This window comes from Borostomias antarcticus (genome assembly GCF_949987555.1).
Source record: "Borostomias antarcticus genome assembly, chromosome: 13".
Taxonomy (NCBI): Eukaryota; Metazoa; Chordata; class Actinopteri; order Stomiiformes; family Stomiidae; genus Borostomias; species Borostomias antarcticus.
Window position 1 is genome coordinate 12,999,699 of NC_140246.1, and position 19,825 is coordinate 13,019,523.

Consider the following 19,825-nt stretch of genomic DNA (forward strand, 5'->3'; position numbering starts at 1 on the left):
GAAACCATATCAGTGTGACCAATGTGACAAAGCTTTTAGTCGAAAGGATAGTTTAGTTAAACATAAAAGAATCCACACAGGTGAGAAACCATATCAGTGTGACGAATGTGACCAAGCTTTTAGTCTTAAGACTAATTTAATGAACCATAGAAGAGTCCACACAGGAGAGAAACCATATCATTGTGAGCAATGTGACAAAGCCTTTAGTGAAAAGGGTAGCTTAGTTAAACATAAAAGAATCCACACTGGAGAGAAACCATATCAGTGTGTGGAATGTGGCAAAGCTTTTAGTCTTAAGAACAATTTAATGCACCATAGAAGAATCCACAATAAGTAGGCTGTCCTGTCATGATAAAACACCCACACAAACACAATCCACCATTAACATATTTCCTTCATAAATTTGTACCTAAGAACAGCCTAAGAAAAGCCTCCATCTGATGTGTTGATACCCACAATGGTCACTGAAATAACTTGGAACTGACAAAAGTAATAATAATTTTAAAAAAATACTGAAAATTAACCATTGTAAATCTGCCATTGCTTTTGAATTGTGGTTCAACAAAATAATTATAAAACAAACTAATTAAACAGCCCCTGAACATAACCGAGCCTCCTCCATGTTTCACAGTAGGTACAGTGTTCTTTTCTTTGTATGCTTCATTTTTGCATCTTTAAACAGAGCTGGTGTGACTTGCCAAAAAGCTCCAGTTTTGTCTCTGTGCAAAGAACATTCTCCCAGAAGCTTTGTGGCCTGTCAAAATGCATTTTGGCAAATTCCAGTCTCGCTTTTTTATGATTTGCTTTCAACAGTCATCTTCCATGAAGTCCACTTTGGCTCAAACAGCGACGGATGGTGCGATCTGACACTGATGTACCTTGACCTTGGAGTTCACCACTAATCTCTTTGGAAGTTGTTCTGGGCTCTTTGGTTATCATTCGTATTATCCGACTTCTGAGTAATATGTGCAACTGTAGTCACAGGAACATCAGGCTCCTTGGAGATGGTCTTATAGCCTTTACCTTTAGCATTCTTGTCTATAAGTTTTATTTCTAATCTCCTGAGACAACTCTCTCCTTAGCTTTTTGTGGTCTATGTTCGGTGTGGTACACACATGATACCAAACAGCACAGTGACTACACCCTTTAAATAGGCAGACTGACTGATTACAAGTTTGAAGACACCTGTGATGCTAATTAGAGGACATACCTTAGTTTAACATGTCCCTATAGTCAAATTATTTTCAATCTTTCTAGGGGTACCATCATTTTTGTCCAGTTAATTTTCAGTAAATTTGTATTAATTACTTATTTTGTCAGTTTCAAGTTATTTCAGTGGCCATTGTGGGTTTTTATTTCTTTAACGGAAGGGTACCAACAATTTTGTCCACATCTGTATCTTGAATTGAGAGGGAAAGCTGGGAGAGAACTTGAATGGCCAAAATAAATGCTAAAGATGGTGGAGCATCGGCCTCCAAATGTAGAAAGAAGTCATACTGCTGCAGGAAGTGAACAGCAAATGAGCTGTCACATTTTGTAGTGTCAGTAGTAGATATATAGGGAACCCCCCCAACACAAGACATTGGATGCTACTGTATTACCTGTGCAATCAACGTTGTCTCAGGAGAAGGGTGCACAATTGCTGAAATAAATAAAGTATTATCTTGTATCCTGTGGACTTCTCTGGTGCATCTTTTTCATATTTGCAGATGTTGATGCATTGTAAAAAATATTTAGTGCTTAATCTAACCTGTGCTCATATGAGGACATTACATTTTCACAAATCCTTGTCAATTTTTTTTTTTTGTTCATTTATGCACAATAATGTTTGTAGCTTGATATGGCACACACGTTTAAGCAGTAGCAGCAAGCTGTGACACCGCAAATTAGGAAGTACTCATATGAGGAAATTTCCAAGAGTATAGTAGTAATAGTTTTTGCCTGGGATACAAATTAGTCTACATTGATTTTTAATTTGTATTATTTATTTTTTTCTTTTCACATTTCCAGGGAATGTTTCTCTGTCAAGAGCAGAACGATTGCTCAATGCAAATCTAGGAGACAACCCTGAGGTGGAGGATTAGTCTCTTGGTGATGATCCTGGTGTGGAACAACTATGTGATGAAGATGATATTCCACCTGATTCACCAGATTCTAATCAGCAGAGCACTGATGATAGTGATAGCGAGCCACAACTCAATCCACCTGCATCTAAACATGCAGAGATCCAGAGGGCGTGTGTGTAAACCGTTCTATTAATACATCCATGGTGTAAACATCAGCGTGGTAAAAGTGTTGACAGCGACAGTGAGCCAGGAGCTAGTGGACATGGTGAATGTGATGACAGTCACATTGTGAGATCTAGAGGACGTGTGCATGTCAGTGTGTTGACAATTATGGTGAGCCAGAACCTAATAATGAACATGGAGAGCCCGGGCCAGGACCTAGAAAGAAGGACATGGAGAGCCCGGGCCAGGACCTAGTAAAGAAGGACATGGAGAGCCCGGGCCAGGACCTAGTAAAGATGGACGTAGAGAGTGCTGGAAGTCTGGTGCATTTACTCCAGACTTAGTTAAGTTTGAGGGTGAAGATGAGAGGCTGCATGAGCGAGACAATTGGCAGCCACTGGAGTATGCAGAGCAGTACATCGACACAGAGCTGATGAAACTCATGGCTGACTGCACAAATGCCATGTCGCTAGCTAACAGTGGGAGATCTCTCAACACTTCAGCTGAGGAGATGTATCATTTTTGGATGGATCAATTTTGATGTCTTACTCACAAACAAGGATGTTCTGGACCAGGGCCTTACAAATCCCTGCCATTAGCGACAAAAACTGCACGTGATACATTCTTCAAACTGAGGAACCATCTAAAAGTAATCATTGATGATGGCATATCAGAAGAAATGAGGAAAACTGACAGATTCTGGAAGACGAGGCCTTTTATGGATTGCATGCTCATAGGCTGCTTGCTTCATGTGTCAATACATGAGCAGATGATCCCATTCACAGGAGCCTGTCCATTTTGACAGTATGTGACACTAAAGCCCAATCCAATTAGCATGAAGAACTTCATGCTGGCTTCAGTGGATGGCATTGTGCTGGACTTTGAAGTCAATCAGGGTGCAAACGAGTTCACAGGTTCGGAAAGAGGAAGGACGGGGTTTGGGGCCTTGGTCATTGAACGTCTGTCTGAAACTCTACATCCTGGTACAAAAGTGTACCGTGATCGGTTCTTCACAATCATGCAAGAAAATATGCTATTCATCTCTATGGTCCAAAAAAGAAGGCAAAGGGCCAGCCATGTACCACTCTTGATGAGCTCCGTTGCATTCTTGCATCAACCACAGACCAGTTGTATGAAGGCATTTTACAGTATAGTGCAGTACAGTAGATCTGTGGTAGTAGTGATTGTAGTTAGTGCAGTAGTGCTTGTAGTTAGTGTAGTAGTGCTTGTAGTTAGTGCATGCTGCATGCCACTTCTGCTTGCTACTCTGCTTTCAGCTACCGCCACTGGCTAGCCCTCCTCACTGAGGGTGAAAAGAGGAGCGGAGTGCGTAAGCCTCCTTCTGCCGGTAAAAAGCCACTCCATCGCCAGACTCCTACTACCTCGCGGTCCCAGGCTAAACTGTAGGGGATCTTGGAGCAACAGTGGGCCCCAGAGGCAAGGCGCGCAGGCCCACCCATGTGTGGACACACACTGGCTCCTGCCAACCACTGTCCCAGCTATGGGCAAATAGCATGGGCAGAAGGGGCTCATAGCCATGGTAGGCAACCAACCCATCTAGGAGAAGGTCACTCCGAACAAAAACCACAGGTGCTGCTCGCGCCTGGCTCCGCACCATATACCATCTGGAGGTGTGGAGCAAGGGCGGATGAGAACTTTAAGCCCAAAACGGCCAGAGTAGGGCTGTGAGGAGTTGCGCCCCACAGTCCTTAACTAGCATTGTAAAGCCTGACAATGGAGACACCGATCATCGAGAATCCTACGCTACACTTCCAGCGGCGGGAGTCTGCAGGAACCAAGCAGCGGACTGTGGTGCTGGTCTTCCCTCGGGGGGACACTATGACGACTGGACCCCAAACCCTCTCCATTAGAGAGGAAGGGTTCAGTCTGACCACAGCCCACTGTCCAATGCACTCTTGCGCTGTAGGAGACCATTTATTATGGGAACCTTCAACGCAAACACAGTAAGGGAGGAGACACGGCTAGAGGAACAAGCGCACTGTGTTGGTGAGAGGGGAGTGGAGATCGTGGGAGTCCAGGAGCACAGGAGAGTGCACACTGACCAGCCAGGTTTGTTCTGTAAGACTAGCACTTACGAACAAACCTCAAACCTTCTTACATTACAGAAACGATTTGTTAGAATGGTTACATTCTCTGAACCACTTGCGAGCTCAGGCCCTCTGTTCCAAAAACTTGCGATTTTGAATGTGTATGATATAAATGTGTATGAGATTAGCTTATTTGTGTTCCAACAAAGAATTCATCTTTTACCTCCAAGTTTCTGTCATATATTTCTGTCTAACAACCAAGTCCACAGCTACCCGCATCTTTCCGCCTATAATAAGGCCTTATATAGGAGGCTGCTGATTCAAAATAGAACCACATATTGGCATCCTGGTTGCTTTGGGATGTAGGGACACTACATGTAGACCATCTGTGCAAATATGATGTAAAAACAACCATCTGGTAGAAAATGACAAAGGATTATCTTGGAATTCCCTCTTTCAGGAAAGGCGTTTTTTGCACTTTTTTGGCCTATGGGGTAAGTCACTTCATGGATGAATTTCAGGACTTTTGCAGTAAAAGTAAAACTTGGGACAATCCATTTCATGAAGGGGACATATTAAAGATATGAAAAAACAATGTCCCGTTTTGTTCTCCCCCGGGGAGGGGTATCTCAAAATTTTGAGGGTTTGGTTCCTCCACTAAATCCTCCTGATGTTGTAGAGCAGGAATCTGCAAGAGCCTGTAATGGATGTGATATTTTCTGAGAACAACAGTTGGTCATCCAGGGTAACACCCAGATTCCTTGCAGTCCAAGTTGAGTGGACATGAATGGAGCTCTGACCAGTATACTGTCCATGCTAAGGGCTACATAAAACGATGAATCTGATGTCCATCCATTAGAACAATGCATATTTTGTCCATGCTAGTATGTATGTGGTCAATATAGGATTTGGCATTGTGTCTTACCTAGTGTTGTACTGCATGTGCTGGAAGAGTAACATCTCATTAAATGCCTTAGTAATTGAGTCATTGAGTGGTACACAGAAACTCACACACATACATGTACACCAGTGACGTATCAGTGATGAATGAGATTGGCGCACACACCAGTGGGGTCCACCCTATCGTCAGACCTGCTGGGGAGTTTGGGGCTGCCAGGGGACCACAACTACCCATAGAGACATGGAGGGATAAAAGTGGCCAGGGGATGGGGTGTTCTACTGGATATCTTTCAACCTACCTGAAAGGAGGATGGCCTTACCTGGGTCACCGACAGCCCTCGCGTTCTCTTCCTGGCGCTCCTGTCTGGCTAGCATCGCGGGGGTCAGCCTCGTCCTCCTCAGTCCGTTCAAGGGGTTAAAATCAGTTCTTCAAGGTTCAGCGTAATCCCTGGCAGAAAGGTGCCCAAAGAGTCCCTGTGAGTGGTCAAGCAGGCAGCGCCGCTCTCAAGGTGAGCTACCACAAGCCTCGTCTCCCAACGACCAAACGTCCCGAGTTTGATGGATCATCGAACGCGCATGGTTACCCCCTTTCTCACTCACCTGGAGCTTCCTTCATCCAGGACGCCACATCCACTCGGTTATTTTGGTGGCGGTTCAACTTCCCAGATACCACCAGCCGTTTGAAACCATCACTTCCTGCCTGGAGGACTCCGCCAATCCCCACATCGGCGGTGTCGACCACCAGGCAGAAAGGCTGCGCAAAGTCAGGCGCTACTATTACGGGCTCACACGCCAGTATGGCTTTGATGGCACCTAGGGCTACCTGACAACCTGGAGACCAAATCCACTTCGACCCCCCTTCTTCCACAGGTCACTGTGGCACAAACTCACTATAAAAGCCCACCATGCCCAACACTCGCATGAGCTGCCTCCCGGTTCTCTGGCATTGGGAAATCTACAATAGCACGGATGTTAGTTGCCCGTGGGAGCACCTCTCCATGCCCCACACAATGTCCCATGTACCTGTCCCTGCCCAAACTCACATTTGGAGTCGCCGTGCACCAGCTGTCAGTAACTGACCTCGACTATGCCGACGGCATCACGCCATCTCAAATACCAAAAGCTCGCAAGTTCCTGCTGGCAGTCGAAACAGAATGCCTAAGAACTTCAGCTGAACTCAAAGGAAACCAAGGATTGGCTTACAACACTAACGACAGTCGTGTAGCCTACACCAGAAGTGGAGAGACCCTCAAAGTTGAAGAAGACTTCAGGCACCTCGGTGCTCAGAATATAACATACTGTACGTGCTCGGAGGACATACGTGGACGTGCTGAAGGACCCAGGCTACAGTGCTGATGAACTGCGCTCTGGCAGTCTGGACCAGGATGTGAGGAAAGGTGTCACCTCAAGAGTTGCGTCAGTGGCCTCGACATGACTTGTGATGGTATATGCAATTCGATGATACTGCAGCATTTTCTTTCAAATTAATTTGGTCGCGGATGTCGATTTGGTAGTCGGGGCAGAGCTGTTTTGGCGGCTGTGACGTACAGGCGTAGACACAGCTCTGCGTAGGAGTGTGCGTTCAGTCGCACGACATACTTCTTGCTTTCGACGACATCAAGCTCTGGCCCGCGCTCTCTCTCACACAGTGGTAAACATTTAGGCTGCACTGGCTGCCTGCTTCAAACACCATAGGCTACTTTTTTTTCTTTACATACTTATCCAGACCTGGAAATTACTAAAATCAAATTCCATATTTTTCTACACTGCGTAGGAACCCTGATGTGAAGACAAATTTACGATAAATGAAAAGCATGGCCCTGTTTGTAGGCTAAATATTCATTTTTTATTTTTAAAAACCATACACATTACTTGACAAGTTTCAAATGTAAATCCAATCACGATAACCATTTAAATTGCTCAAGATAAACAGACGACGTACTTTTTTCCCCAAAATGTTAAAAGATTTAAAAAAAAATCCATAAAACAGATGGATAAACATTCATTCCCGTTACAAGAAGCTACAGAACAAACTTCTTATATGGATAATTTTTTCCTCCCCATTTTGTTTTTGCAATCTCAAGCTGATTTTTTACCCTAAAACACAAGGAAACAAACATATTCCCCAAAATATCAATGTGATTGAACCAACTACTGAACATGTCCCTTTACTTCTTCTGTCCCCATCCCTAGCTCAGACTCCTCTCATTAGTTCAGATGAGAAGGCTAAGTACGGACTTAATCAGAAACTGCACCCAGCTGCCTTAACTAAAGCAACCCTATATGGTAGGCAAACTACTTCCCATTAGAAAAAAGTGTTAGTATTTTAACCACAGGCCTATATAAAAGCCTGTTCACCTCTTTCAAACCATTTTCCACCCTGAGAAAAATATTCCTATCAGAACCAATCACAACCCTTTTAAATTGCGTGCCCATAACCTCACCCATGTTCTTTATGTGTCAAATCCCCCAAACTCTGGTTCAGCAGGATGCATTTTCATAAAAATACAAAGGTACAATTTGTATGGTGCCTGTATCAAAATTTTTCCAAGGGACACATTATGAAATAAAGTACCCTGTGCAGATACCAGTGTATGCCTAGTCTTTTTATTCTTTAAAAATGCATGTCAATCCTTGTGTTTCCAGTACATCAGGTGTCAAAAATATTCTACAAACAAATCAAATGCAGCAACATTTCATGACTGTGAAAGGAGTTTTATGGACAAAGATGAAAAAAAATTACAAACTTTTTGGGGGGTTTTTGATTTTTGAAATGTCAACAAACCAGAACTCTAGGGGAAATTGAAGTTTTCTTGAAAATAATCCTTAAGAGAATTGAATAAAATGTAAAATAACCCACTTGCTTTTTTTCTGACCAAGACAACATTATACTACCTAAAGACATAATATTTGAAGATATCTCTTTAAATTATAGAACCATTTTCAATTAAATCATTGTTATGCCTGAGTAAACAAATATCAATATTGTACATTGGCAGGGACTGAAGTTTCGCTGAGTGGAAAAAAACAAAAAAACAGAAATGATTCTTAAGGTGATGACCAACAGTCATCCAAACTCCCTTTATGAATGAACTCTCCAACAATTGGAAAAACTTCCAATAAACCCCGTAAAGCCTTTTGAATGAATTAAATTCTCTGCGAGTTTGTGAATGTCAAAAACAGAAGTTTGAACAGCTAAAGCGATGACATTTGTAAGTATGTATAGAAATGTGAATGGACAGAGGTCCAGTTCTTCTAGCCGCTCCTTACTCTATCCTGTTGAAACTCCACTCCCCACGGACCTCTTCGCTATACAGGCCTTAGTGTTTATCTGTTTGGCTAGAAGGTTCTATTTATCTACAAATATATAACAAATAAAACTTGCAGGCAAAAATAGTTAAGTTTCAATAGAAACACCCTTTTTTCCTGAAAATACAGCAGTATCTGAAATAGTCCTCGCATTCCATTTTTACTGTCCCCATTCTGCATCATACGTCAGGAAGCTCTTTCGCCTACAAACAGAAAAAAAGTATCTACAAACTTTGTAAACAGACCTGCTTTTTCAAAAAACATAAATAATTCAAAATATTAACAGCCAATGGAGCAGAAATAAGTTTTTTTGAATGAGCAAGGGCCAAAGAGATAAATATACAACACCATTCAGATAAAGAGAAGCTAAAAGGTTCTTTCAAATTCTTACAGCTGATCTTCAAGCCATGAGGACCTCCCCTTCCTCATTAAAATAAAATATAATAAAAAAAAAAAAAAAACAGGTCACTTTCAATCTGAGTTTATAATCACCCCTCTTTCACCGAGAAAACAAGTGATCAAGGATAGAGGGGTGGACAAAGAATCCTCGTGTTGCAGAGGGGTATTTAAGAAAAAGGAAATAAAAACATCCAAACCAAACCCTACATTCTTGTGAATGTTTGCTCTTGTTTTAGTCCAGCACAAGTTGAGATCACAGAGGACCCTCGGCTCTCTCATCCCTCTCCACCCCTCCGTCTCCTCCCCTGTGCTCGCCGGTTAGCGTGAGGCGAGCTCTTGGTGGTGGGTAGAAAGTGGCTGCGACGGTGCGTTGGGGCGCAGGGAGCCGGATCAGAGGGCCGTCTCCAGGCTGTGTATGGGACTCCCCGGGGCCGATGGTGCCTCTGACTTGCCGTCGTCTGGGAGGAGATGGTTGCTGCTGTCCACGGCGTTATTGTTCTGGTTGAGCGATGGGGAGGCGGGGGCGGGTGCCAACTCGCCATCAGGGATGGCGGGCGCAGGCGAGGGCGATGGTGAGGGTGACGGTGGAGGAGGCGGGGTGGGCGTAGTGTTGCGCGGGGAGGCGGAGTTGCGCTTGGTGGGGGCATCGTCCTCAGCGTCGGTGTCGTCGATGAGGGGGATGCTGGGCTCCGAGTCCTCTATCCGGAACTCCGGGTGGGTCATGAAGTTGTGGATGGAGGAGCGTGACTCGGGCTTCTCCAGCCCCTCGTAGGGGGACAGGGAGCTACGGAATGCATTCACCACCCGGATCTGTGGGAGAGGTAGGAGAGGAGGGGGGAAGGGCAGGCACACCATCAGTTTTCATTTCATATCGCTTGATAAAACTCTGTCATACACTCCGATTTTTTATAATAGATGTAAAAACCATGGACAAAATGGGGACTTGTTTTTTTAATGGGTCAATTGTGGTGAGTTTGAAGGGGAGGGGACACTAAAAATACATTGATAGGGGGGAGGGCAACTCTCCAAAAACCGTGCAAGTATGCAGTGATGACTAGTATTACTTCTCTGGGGTCATACTGGTGGTGTGAGTCAACCTCAATGCTTTTGTTAAAAAAAAGTTCTTCCTGGGACTGAGACTGAGCACTCAGCACTGGGAAACCAGCCAGAAGTACGGGAGTGGTGTGCCCTCTCTCTTACCGCTGGTTCTCCCAACTCACACCGGGCACACCGTTTGGAAACAAATGCAATCTTTTAGGTGTAGTAAAATAGTAGTATGAAAAACCCTGAGACTGTCCTATTATTCAAAATGCAAGAGTGAGAGAGAGAGAGAGAGAGAGAGAGAGAGAGAGAGAGGGAGAGATGTGGGATGATGTTCTAGACGAGAACAAGATCCAAAAGAGGACAGAGGCTGGACACAGAAGGTTAACTTGTTTGACATGCTCATAGGGGGGGCGGGGTCAGTTACTGATTATGTTGTGGACGAAAAAACAAAAAACTGCGGCAGCCAAGCATGTCTAAAGCTTTAGATGTGTAAGAAACAGCACAAAAGAAAACTGCACAAACTTGACAACTATTGACTTGAACCCATGCAGAGTGGCACTACCTTGTGTTCAACAGTAGTAAACCTTTGAGTATAGCCCATGACACATTTCACAGAATCTACAGGAGGAATATGCTGGAGTCAGTGTGGTGTTACATTACGGTCTTTGTCTTTCTGCTAATTTTGGCAACAGTGGACACAGTCTGGCTATACAATAGAAGCAAATCATTTAAATGAATCTCAAGGTTTTTATGAAAAGATTCTTCAACTTTGGATTTTCAAATGAGCAATTCACCTAGAAAGAGAGGATTCCCAGTTACATGAGAAGAATGTTTAAGGGACAGATTCAAGCGTAAGTAATTGACAATTCAATCGAGAATACTTCAGAAATCAAAATGAACTTGAATCAAGTCTGTAATAGAAGACGGAGAGTTTGGAAGCTTGTGTGTGTCTGCAACATAACATTATCATTATATTTAAGTGTACAGTCATCAATCAAGCATCTTTAAACATTGAGTACCCCAACAGATGCAAATAAAACATTTACAGAAGCAGGCCAGTCAGCTTGTCCTAGGGGACCTGAAAGAAAACAGTTCAGTTCAAAGTCACACATTCACTCCCTGGCAAGAGAAAAGCCAATGCACGTTGTGAAGCCCCGCCTCAGCAGTAAGGGGGGAGGAGGGGGGTTTAAAGGCTTTGATATTTGCCGTATGTAGAAGATTCTCATTCCACAGAGGACACAGGACATTCCAGGACCTGCACACTAGCAGCCAACCGTGTCCAATTTACCCCAGCTGATTGTCAATTACAGGGTGTTAGTGCAGCGGACACACCGGAGACCCTGGGAACACCCTGAGATGATAGAGCGGCTTCAAATGGAAAAGGTCATTTTACGAAACCCGGTTAGCATATTCAAAACCCACTGACATTTGGGATAAATGGCTCTCGGTTTCTTATGAAAACTTAATCAGACACTCGTTTTGATATTGACTCTTTCTTGTACCGTGACCATGGGCATATACTCAAAACATTTACCCAGCTAGGGACTAGTACTGTGACAAAGACCCATGAGCGCCAGGCTAGGAACCAGGGCACAGCGGTAGCTGCAGACAAACCAGACATGTATATATACTGTATATCATCAAACAAAGATTAATTCCCCAACCCCCTTCCAAACCTCCCCAAAATACCAGGACCTTTATCAGAGACGAAGCTAAAGCAGAACAGAAAACAAGATGACACAAAAAAACTTTGTGACGTAGTTACAAATACATAGATATAATACAGCAGTTATGTTATAGAAGCAATATGGAAGATGTGTATTTTTTTTTTCTTTTTTTCTTTTTAAAGAAAAGTGGGACACTAGGAGAAGAATGACAGAATCAACGTTAGGCGAGGAGTGTGGAAGAGGAAGATGTTAGAGAAGAGATCTCATGCACTAAGGAGGAACACGCACTCACACCCCACAGTGGCAGAAGCGGTGTTGACGGCAGTAGTAGTAGTAGTGGAAAAGGCTACATGTGTAGGGCTAGAAACATTGGTTACATCGTGCTGTTGCTGGCTGGTGCTGGAGGGCTGCCGCCTTAGAGCCCCCTGAAAGGAAGTTCCACTCTGGAATGCACTCACTACATCCATCTGCAAGGAATCAGAGAGCGTGACAGAAGAAGGGCCCAGAAAAACAAACAGCCAGAGGGGAGGAGAGAGAGAGAGAGAGGGAGAGAGAGAGAGAACATAGAGAAATAAAGAAAAAGGCACCAAATATCATAGAAACGTCACTCGGACTGAGTGGGTGTCAGATAGAGGTATCAGTTTAGAGGAAGAGAAGTTGGGAAGAGAAAGGCACTGATCTGAAGGAGCTTCACCTCGAGTAGGACCTTAATCTTAACCTTTCCCTCCTCACGATTTTGATTCTGGAGACCCCTGCTCCGTCCCTACTAAGATTTTTATTTTGATGCATTTTATTCTAGTTGACTGCAAGTGACACACGGTATCTCATCTGTTTTCTTCATCTGAGATGTTAGCAAGAATACTTGGTTCTGAGACAGAAAAAGGCAAAGTACCTGCTTTAGCTCCGAAGCAAACAGAAAAATCAGTGGAAGACTTTTCACGAGAGCGCATGCTGTTTTATTTTTTTTAAGAAGTGAATGAGGGATTCTGGGGCAGAAAGAGGAGGGGTAACCATTGGTGGTCTATGGCTTTTGTGTCCCGTGGGGGTGGGGGCGCTGGGAGAAGGAAGGAGGGCATTACCTGAGTCTGGATGCGGTTGAGACCTCGGAACCAGAGGATCTGCCCACGGCGCAGCTCACGCTCAGCGTGGTCTATCTCCTCCATGTCCTCCATGTCCTCCAGCTCCTCGTCGGGGATCTCGTCCTTCTGGGTGCCGTGGCCCGCCGTCTTCAGGAACTTCAGGCGGCTGGTGGGGATGGTGGAGATCAGCTGTGGGGGGGAGGGGCACAGGTCAGTGAACGGGGCCATGCCGCTTCACAACATGGCCGGTAAGACTTCCGTTTCAAGTCAGGCCTGTTTTAAGTTGAAGTTACCACCCAACTCAATGCAGTGCAGATGTACCATTTAATCTTGCCACATGGGGGCAGTGTTGTACCACAGTTGGGTCAGCCCATGTAGGAAAGATACAGGTGACGCACTTTCAGCTCTGCTTCTCTCTAGCTCCTCTTACCTGACCCCAGAGCAGACAGCCGAAGCCCAGGAAGACGCACCACAACCACTGGTCGATGGTCAGACTGACACAGCTGAACGGCTTCCCTCCAAACTGCACAATGACAATCTAATCATGGAACAAGAAAACAGGACTAATTGAGGTCAAACGCATTTTGCTTCTTGTCAAAGGTGTCTTGTTTCATAATGGAAAAGTACACGGCAAGCGACACAGTGAACAGTCAATGAATGACACGTGGAACCGAAACATTTGAGGAAGTGCAGAAGCACTGTATGGTAACTCGACATGAATCAGCAGCATTCCAGCATTCCAGCCTCCAATACAACCCCCCCCCCCCCCCCCAACGCAAACACACACGCACACACACACTTCGGCCGCTGTGTTGCAGTACCTGGATGACGAAGGTGCCAAAGACAATGGAACAGAAGATGGGGTTGTTGAAGATTCCTTCAAAGACGTTCCTCTCGCCGTGGATCTTGCGAGCGTTGATCTCGTTGAAGAGCTGCATCATGACGAAGGTGTTGAAGACGATGGTGTAGTGCTCCGAGGGTGGTGCGTGCAGGGGGGCGTTCCGCCCGCTGTCGATGTCAAATATGTGTTCGCCTGGGATCGAGGAGGCGAGGGGGGGCAGGTAGAGAAGCAGTGTTGACATTCTGGGGCAGCGGGTGGGTGTGGTTGTGCAGCGTGTGGGTGTGGTTTTGCGTGGCGCAGGCCGTATGAGTTCAACTCCCGTCAGCACCGCGGACGCCCCGAGGTCACGCTTCACTTACCGGCGAAGAGCAGGGTGAAGATGATGGTGAGCTGGTAGACTCCGTGGCCCAGGATGTTCTTCATCATGGTGCGGGAGATGAGCGGCTTGTTGCGGCCGTAGGGCTTCCGCAGGAGCAGGGACTCGGTAGGGGGCTCCGTGGCCAGGGCCAGAGAGGCAAAAGTATCCATGATCAGGTTGACCCACAGCATCTGGACCGCTTTGAGAGGAGAGTCCTGCAGAGAGAGACACCAAGGGAGGAAGGGAGGGGTACGAGTAAGAGACAGGGAGCGAAGGGAGAGAAACCAGTAGAGGGAGAAGGGAAAGGGAGAGAGGAGAAGAGCATTACTCACTCAGCCTCGACTCACATCAGCAACATCCCAGTGTTAGATTGCTGAAACACGCACGCACAACCCCCGCTATGCCGCTGTACCAGTGTTTAATACCAGATGTGCATATTATGTAGAATTGAGAGCGGCAGAGTTGAACAGCCCACACAGCGCTCAGAAATGACACACAGCTCCAAAGTGTTGGTTTATAGCTGCTGACTCACTTCACAAAAGCTATCCTGCAGACTGCATACTCCCAGAAGACAGCAGTGAGACAGCAGATAGACTAGATGCGTATGAATGCCAATTAGCTTCCCTTTCTTCTGTACTGGATTTATTCTAATAATCAATACAAAAAAATGCCAAGGTTCACCTTTATAAGTCCAAAACTGGGTACTTTTATTCCAACAGTAAGAGTTTGCAAAGTCGGTCTCTGAGGGAGACAGACGTTCCGCCAAGAGCAATGATTTCCTCAAAACACAGCACTGTTGGTACAACCCATACATGCATATGCTAAACTCCACTAACCAATTATACTGTATGAGAGGGTTACCACAGAGTAGGGCAGTTCTACAGAACTACAGATTCTACAGATTAGAATTTCTCTATTACACTTTCAACGCCAGTGTACTTGTGTGCGTGATCCTCCCCAGAGTTGAAAGGTTCTAGACCAGTGGTTCTTAACCTGGGTTCGATCGAACCCCAGGGGTTCGGTGAGTCAGTCTCAGGGGTTCGGCGGAGGTCAAGACACACACCCGACTCATATGATTCGTGATGACACGCCCCGCTTGGCCATCATTGGCAACAGCAGAAGTCACACTGATTTGCAGTAAATATTCATTATTATGTTTTTGTTTTTGTGTGAAAATCATGTTTTGATGGTTTTGTTCTTTGAACACAGTGATGTTGATGCACGGTTCATTTTGTGCACCAGCAAAATATATACCTATGTTTTGAATTTGAAAAAATCATATTTTATTTTTCCAATTAAGAAGGGTTCGGTGAATGCGCATATGAAACTGGTGGGGTTCAGTACCTCCAACAAGGTTAAGAACCACTGTTCTAGACTGCTGTAAGCACTGGCCAGAAGGTGTCTCCTCCATATTGCTCTCACTGGTCATTTCCCCATTAATCTCCATGAGGAGAAGTGCTCGATCAGGAAGAGCGGGGAGACGGGTAGAGGAGCCGGACCGAGCAGCACACTGCTCTACGGCTGCATTCATTTCTTGGCTGTGTTTTCTACCTGTTACCATGCTAGTGTGACCACTGTCCAAAGTCAGTCTTAATAATAATGACCTGTTGATAACACCCAGGCACTCATTATGCCATACTTGTGTTCAACAAACACACACACACACACGCACACACGCGCACACGCGCACACGCACACACGCACACACGCACACACACAAAAGCTCAGCTTCAAATAGCTGTTTATTCCCAGTCTGTGAAGTCCCATTTGCAATTGTTCTTTGCCTCGCTGAACACTAATTTCACGGCTGTCACATTGACCGAAGGGTCAGATTCAGCTAGATGATTGCTACCTCTGAACAGAGAGTGCCTGCGAAAAGAAGGCCAATTTAGATATTAGCCTCTCCAATGCACAGAATCGACTATCAGTGTTTTATTTACTCTGAATTGTTCATGCGTTGTAGCACAGATTATGCACACGCGACTGCACACAAGTAGAGAAACAAACGCAAATAACCGAGGCAACTTGAATCGATTAGTAATAGATGTTCTGCTGTTATCACTGGTCTACCACAAAGGCACAGTACCAACAGCGCCCAAACCTGGTTCCTGCTCACTGCCTGACCTACATCCATATTGGCTGAGCTGAGGCGGTCAGCAGCCCAGATGTTACGTCTCACAGTGTTACCTGTGTGATGCAGGCGCCGGTGAAGGCCACGATGACGGCCACCACGTTGACGGTGAGCTGGAACTGGAGGAACTTGGAGATGCTGTCGTAGACGTTCCTCCCCCACATCACAGCCTTGACGATGCTGGAGAAGTTGTCGTCCGTCAGGATGATGTCGGAGGCCTCCTTGGCCACGTCCGTACCCGCGATACCCTGTTTGGAGGAGAGAAACACACGATGGCAAGTCAAGTTCTGCTGTAAATAAATATCTATGTAGCATTTATTTTTCAATTCCATGGTCTCCCAAATGTTGAGCTTTTAATACTTTTTGAAAATTGAACAGTCAACATGTTCTTCCGTTGGATAGTCCGATTCAATTCAAGTTGGCATCTCATGCGGTTCACTGAGCAATTCGCCGTTTTCTTCCTTCACCCGTTCGTGTTAATTTGCTCACAATACGTCCGCACGTTACAAACATGACTACAGTACCCCCCCAGGTTACTGTTAGTCAGGACACGAGAGCGTGTGAACCCACCATGGCGAATCCGACGTCGGCTTTCTTCAGAGCGGGGCCGTCATTGGTGCCATCCCCCGTCACCGCCACCACTTGCCTCCGCTCTAGCACTGTGCTGTCAATGATGCCTGCAGGACGTCAATGGCCGCGTGTCACGACAAGACCGGGACGCTTCATAGACAGTCATATTTACAATCCCCCCCCTACCCCCCCACACCTTAGGAAGAGCAGAGTGAGTTACCTTTGACTAGCGTGTGTTTGTCGGTTGGGGAGGACCGAGCCAGGACTCGCAGCTTGGGCCAGATCTTATCGATGCGCTCTTGTTCAATCTGTAAACAGTGCAGGCAGTTCAATGTCACGATCCACATATTCATGCGAGAAACGGTTTGGTGTTTTTGCCGCGGGGACAGTCGCCCACCTCTCCCTTCTCGTTGCGTATCCGTCGGTTGAACTCTTTGCCTTCCATGCACAGGAAGTCGTCACCAGGCAGCAGGATGCCACACTTGGTTGCGATGGCGCGGGCCGTGTTGATGTTGTCGCCGGTGACCATGCGCACGGTGATGCCTGCGCGCTGACACTTCCTGATGGCGTCTGGTACCTGAGGGGCCAGAGAGAGAGAGAGAGAGAAAGAAAGAAAGAGAGGGAGAAAGAGAGAGAGAGAGAGGGGGGGGGGGGGGAGTGTATTACGACTCTGGGGTCTGCATGTTACGACTCTGGGGTCTGCATGTAGGCCTCTCAAACGCACAAAGCTGTGTTTTGAGATGCCAATGTGCTTGGTCACATCGCTCTGAGAGCGCCACTTATCCTTTATGAGGTCTCTGGCTTGAGCCTGCAGAAACACAGTGTCCATCTCCGTCACACTGACCTCGGGTCTGACGGGGTCCTCGATGCCCACCACACACAGGCAGGTGAGGCCGCTGAGGATGTCGTTCTCGTTGTCCCAGTCGGGCTCCCCCTCCGAAAGGGGGAAGTCCCTGTAGGCCAGACAGATGGTCCTGAGGCCCTCGGAGGCCATGGGCTCGATCACCTTCTTCACCATGTCGTCTCTGTCCCGGGGACGGAACACCTTAGCCTCACCGCTGGCCGTCATGATTTTATAGCATCTGGTAGAGGGGAGGGAAAGAGAGGGAGGGAGAGATGAAGAGGGAGCGAAAGGTGTAAAGGGTAATGAGACAGAGACAGGAAGAAAGAGTAGTAGAGAGGGATGCAACACAGGAGGGGTGAGACGGAGAGAAAAAGAAGGGTCAGAAGGAGAAGCAGGAGAGGGGGAAAGAGAGAGGGGCGTTCAACTGGCGAGAAAAAAAGCTGGAGGAAGCAGCTTTGGGCCCATTTCTCTGTGGGTTAAGAGGAGGCGTGCCTGGTTAAGAGGCTTAGAGAGAGTTGCCACAGGCTCATTTCTCCGGGCCGGTTTATAAGACGTAAAGTTAAGGGGCTTGGTGGGATGCTCTTGAACTACTTAGCGGCTAAGCCTTTAGACACACACACGCAGTTTCATTGCAAACCTGGCCACCAACACCCATTTCGAGGCTTTAAAAGCGATCGATGCTGCTTTGCAAATTAATTACGGCAAAGAACTTACAGCCAATGTGCCCTCGCATGGCCAGTATTATTCATAGTTGTATGCACCAGAGGCTTGGGGTGTTAATAATAAAATATAAAACGGAGACAGACAGCGATGCCCTCTTGATGTACAACTCACAGTTATGGCTTGAAGGAGCAGTAAGCACTAATCTAAAATTCAACACAGTGACGGTTGGCAGCTTGTACACTTCCATATATACAATCCTAACTGCGAGTGAAACTTGAAACACAAGCTCAGAATGCTACATGGTAAAAACCTACTTCTTTAGGAGGATCTCAGAGGCTCCCTTGCTGTACATGCGGAAGCTCCCGTCTGCGTTCTTCAGAACGGTGCTCATGGACTTCCTGACGGAGTTGAAGGTGTACACCTTGTACAGCTTCTCCTCTGGGATCTCGTTGCGGATGGCCTGATAGTCGCGCTTCAGGTCATTGGCGAAGCCCAGCAAGGAACATTCGGTCTTGTTGCCCACCTGACGCGGCAGACCGCCCTCCTTCTCTGGGGACTGGAGAGGGAGAGGGGAGGGAGGGGGAGAGAGATAGAGAACGAGAGAGAACGAGAGAGAGAGAGAGAGAGAAAGAGAATTTCAGTCAAGGGACTTCTTGGCCTGGGGATGTCCTTCACCCTTAACAGATAAGCCTTAGGATAAGGTCAAGTGAAACATCACTTAGCCCAGGGCTAACAGCCTTCTTAGCCAAGGGCTAGAGGCTAATAGCTCCAGGCCGAGTCTAAAAATATGCCGTGTGTGTGTGTGTGGGGGGGGGGGGGCAGCAGCCAGCATCTAAATGCAGCAATAGTCTACCAACAACTCACCCACACATCAACCTTGCAAAATTCCCATTTGCTTTAGCCTCAAATCAGCAGAATGCCCATTGCTAGGACCATATGGATAGTACGAAGTCCTTTCTCACCATGATCTTGGTAGTGTATGCGCAGTTGACTCCTATGCCCACAATGAGCATGTGGAGGATGCTGGCAGGGATGAGCTCGGGCTCGGGCACCTTCCTGTAGTGCTTGTCAGCGAGGTAGGCCTGCACCACGGTCATGCGGTTCATGGTTAGCGTTCCAGTCTTGTCCGAGCAGATGGCCGTGGCGTTGCCCATGGTTTCACAGGCGTCCAGGTGTCTGACCAGGTTGTTGTCTTTCATCATTTTCTACGAGGAGGAGGAAGAAGAAAAGATGAAGAACAAAGTCCCGGAAGGTCCCTGAACACTTAGTAGAGCAAGTATTTAATCTATGGCAATGTTAACTCTCTTGGCGCCAAAGTCGCAGCTGTGCGACAAGCTGCGTTACTGAGCAAAACAGCCATTTTGTGATATTTACACTGAAACCTTGATTTCTCCGCCCCCACTAGATGGCAGACATGTATAACTTTGGTCTCGATTCAGTATGACACCATCTTCCAATGCAATATATTTGAGAAAATCTTGTTACGAGTTCCCTCTTATATACACGGGGCGCGACAGCGCTCCTAAATAACAGATTCTTTAGGATGGCATAATTCTGAAATAGTTTGACCTAGAGACAAGTGTTTTTTTACCTGTAAAAGTAGACAAATTGCGCTATCTGGCAAGCTTCGGTTTATCCATGTGTGTCGCCGACTTCCGAATTTACGTCCAACGACAAAATTGTAAACTATGCGGATAGGTTATTTGCTTTGCCTGGTGCAGTACTTCGTCTATCCCAGTGAATA

The 19,825-nt window shown here is 46.3% G+C and overlaps 1 protein-coding gene across 1 annotated transcript in view; it reads right to left on the reverse strand.

Moving 5' to 3' along the window:
• Nucleotides 1-7,092: 7,092 nt before the first annotated feature.
• Nucleotides 7,093-19,825, reverse strand: part of atp2b1a (ATPase plasma membrane Ca2+ transporting 1a) — a 42,844-nt gene continuing 30,111 nt past the window's right edge. The window contains exons 10-21 of the mRNA XM_084447822.1: nt 19,044-19,286; nt 18,396-18,637; nt 17,419-17,656; nt 16,972-17,151; nt 16,795-16,882; nt 16,575-16,681; nt 16,061-16,252; nt 13,875-14,088; nt 13,496-13,707; nt 13,105-13,212; nt 12,675-12,863; nt 7,093-9,694 (exon numbers count right to left, since the gene is read on the reverse strand). Coding sequence (XP_084303948.1) covers nt 9,275-9,694; nt 12,675-12,863; nt 13,105-13,212; nt 13,496-13,707; nt 13,875-14,088; nt 16,061-16,252; nt 16,575-16,681; nt 16,795-16,882; nt 16,972-17,151; nt 17,419-17,656; nt 18,396-18,637; nt 19,044-19,286 — 2,433 coding nt within the window. The 3' untranslated portion in view covers nt 7,093-9,274. The remainder of the gene's footprint in view (nt 9,695-12,674; nt 12,864-13,104; nt 13,213-13,495; nt 13,708-13,874; nt 14,089-16,060; nt 16,253-16,574; nt 16,682-16,794; nt 16,883-16,971; nt 17,152-17,418; nt 17,657-18,395; nt 18,638-19,043; nt 19,287-19,825) is intronic.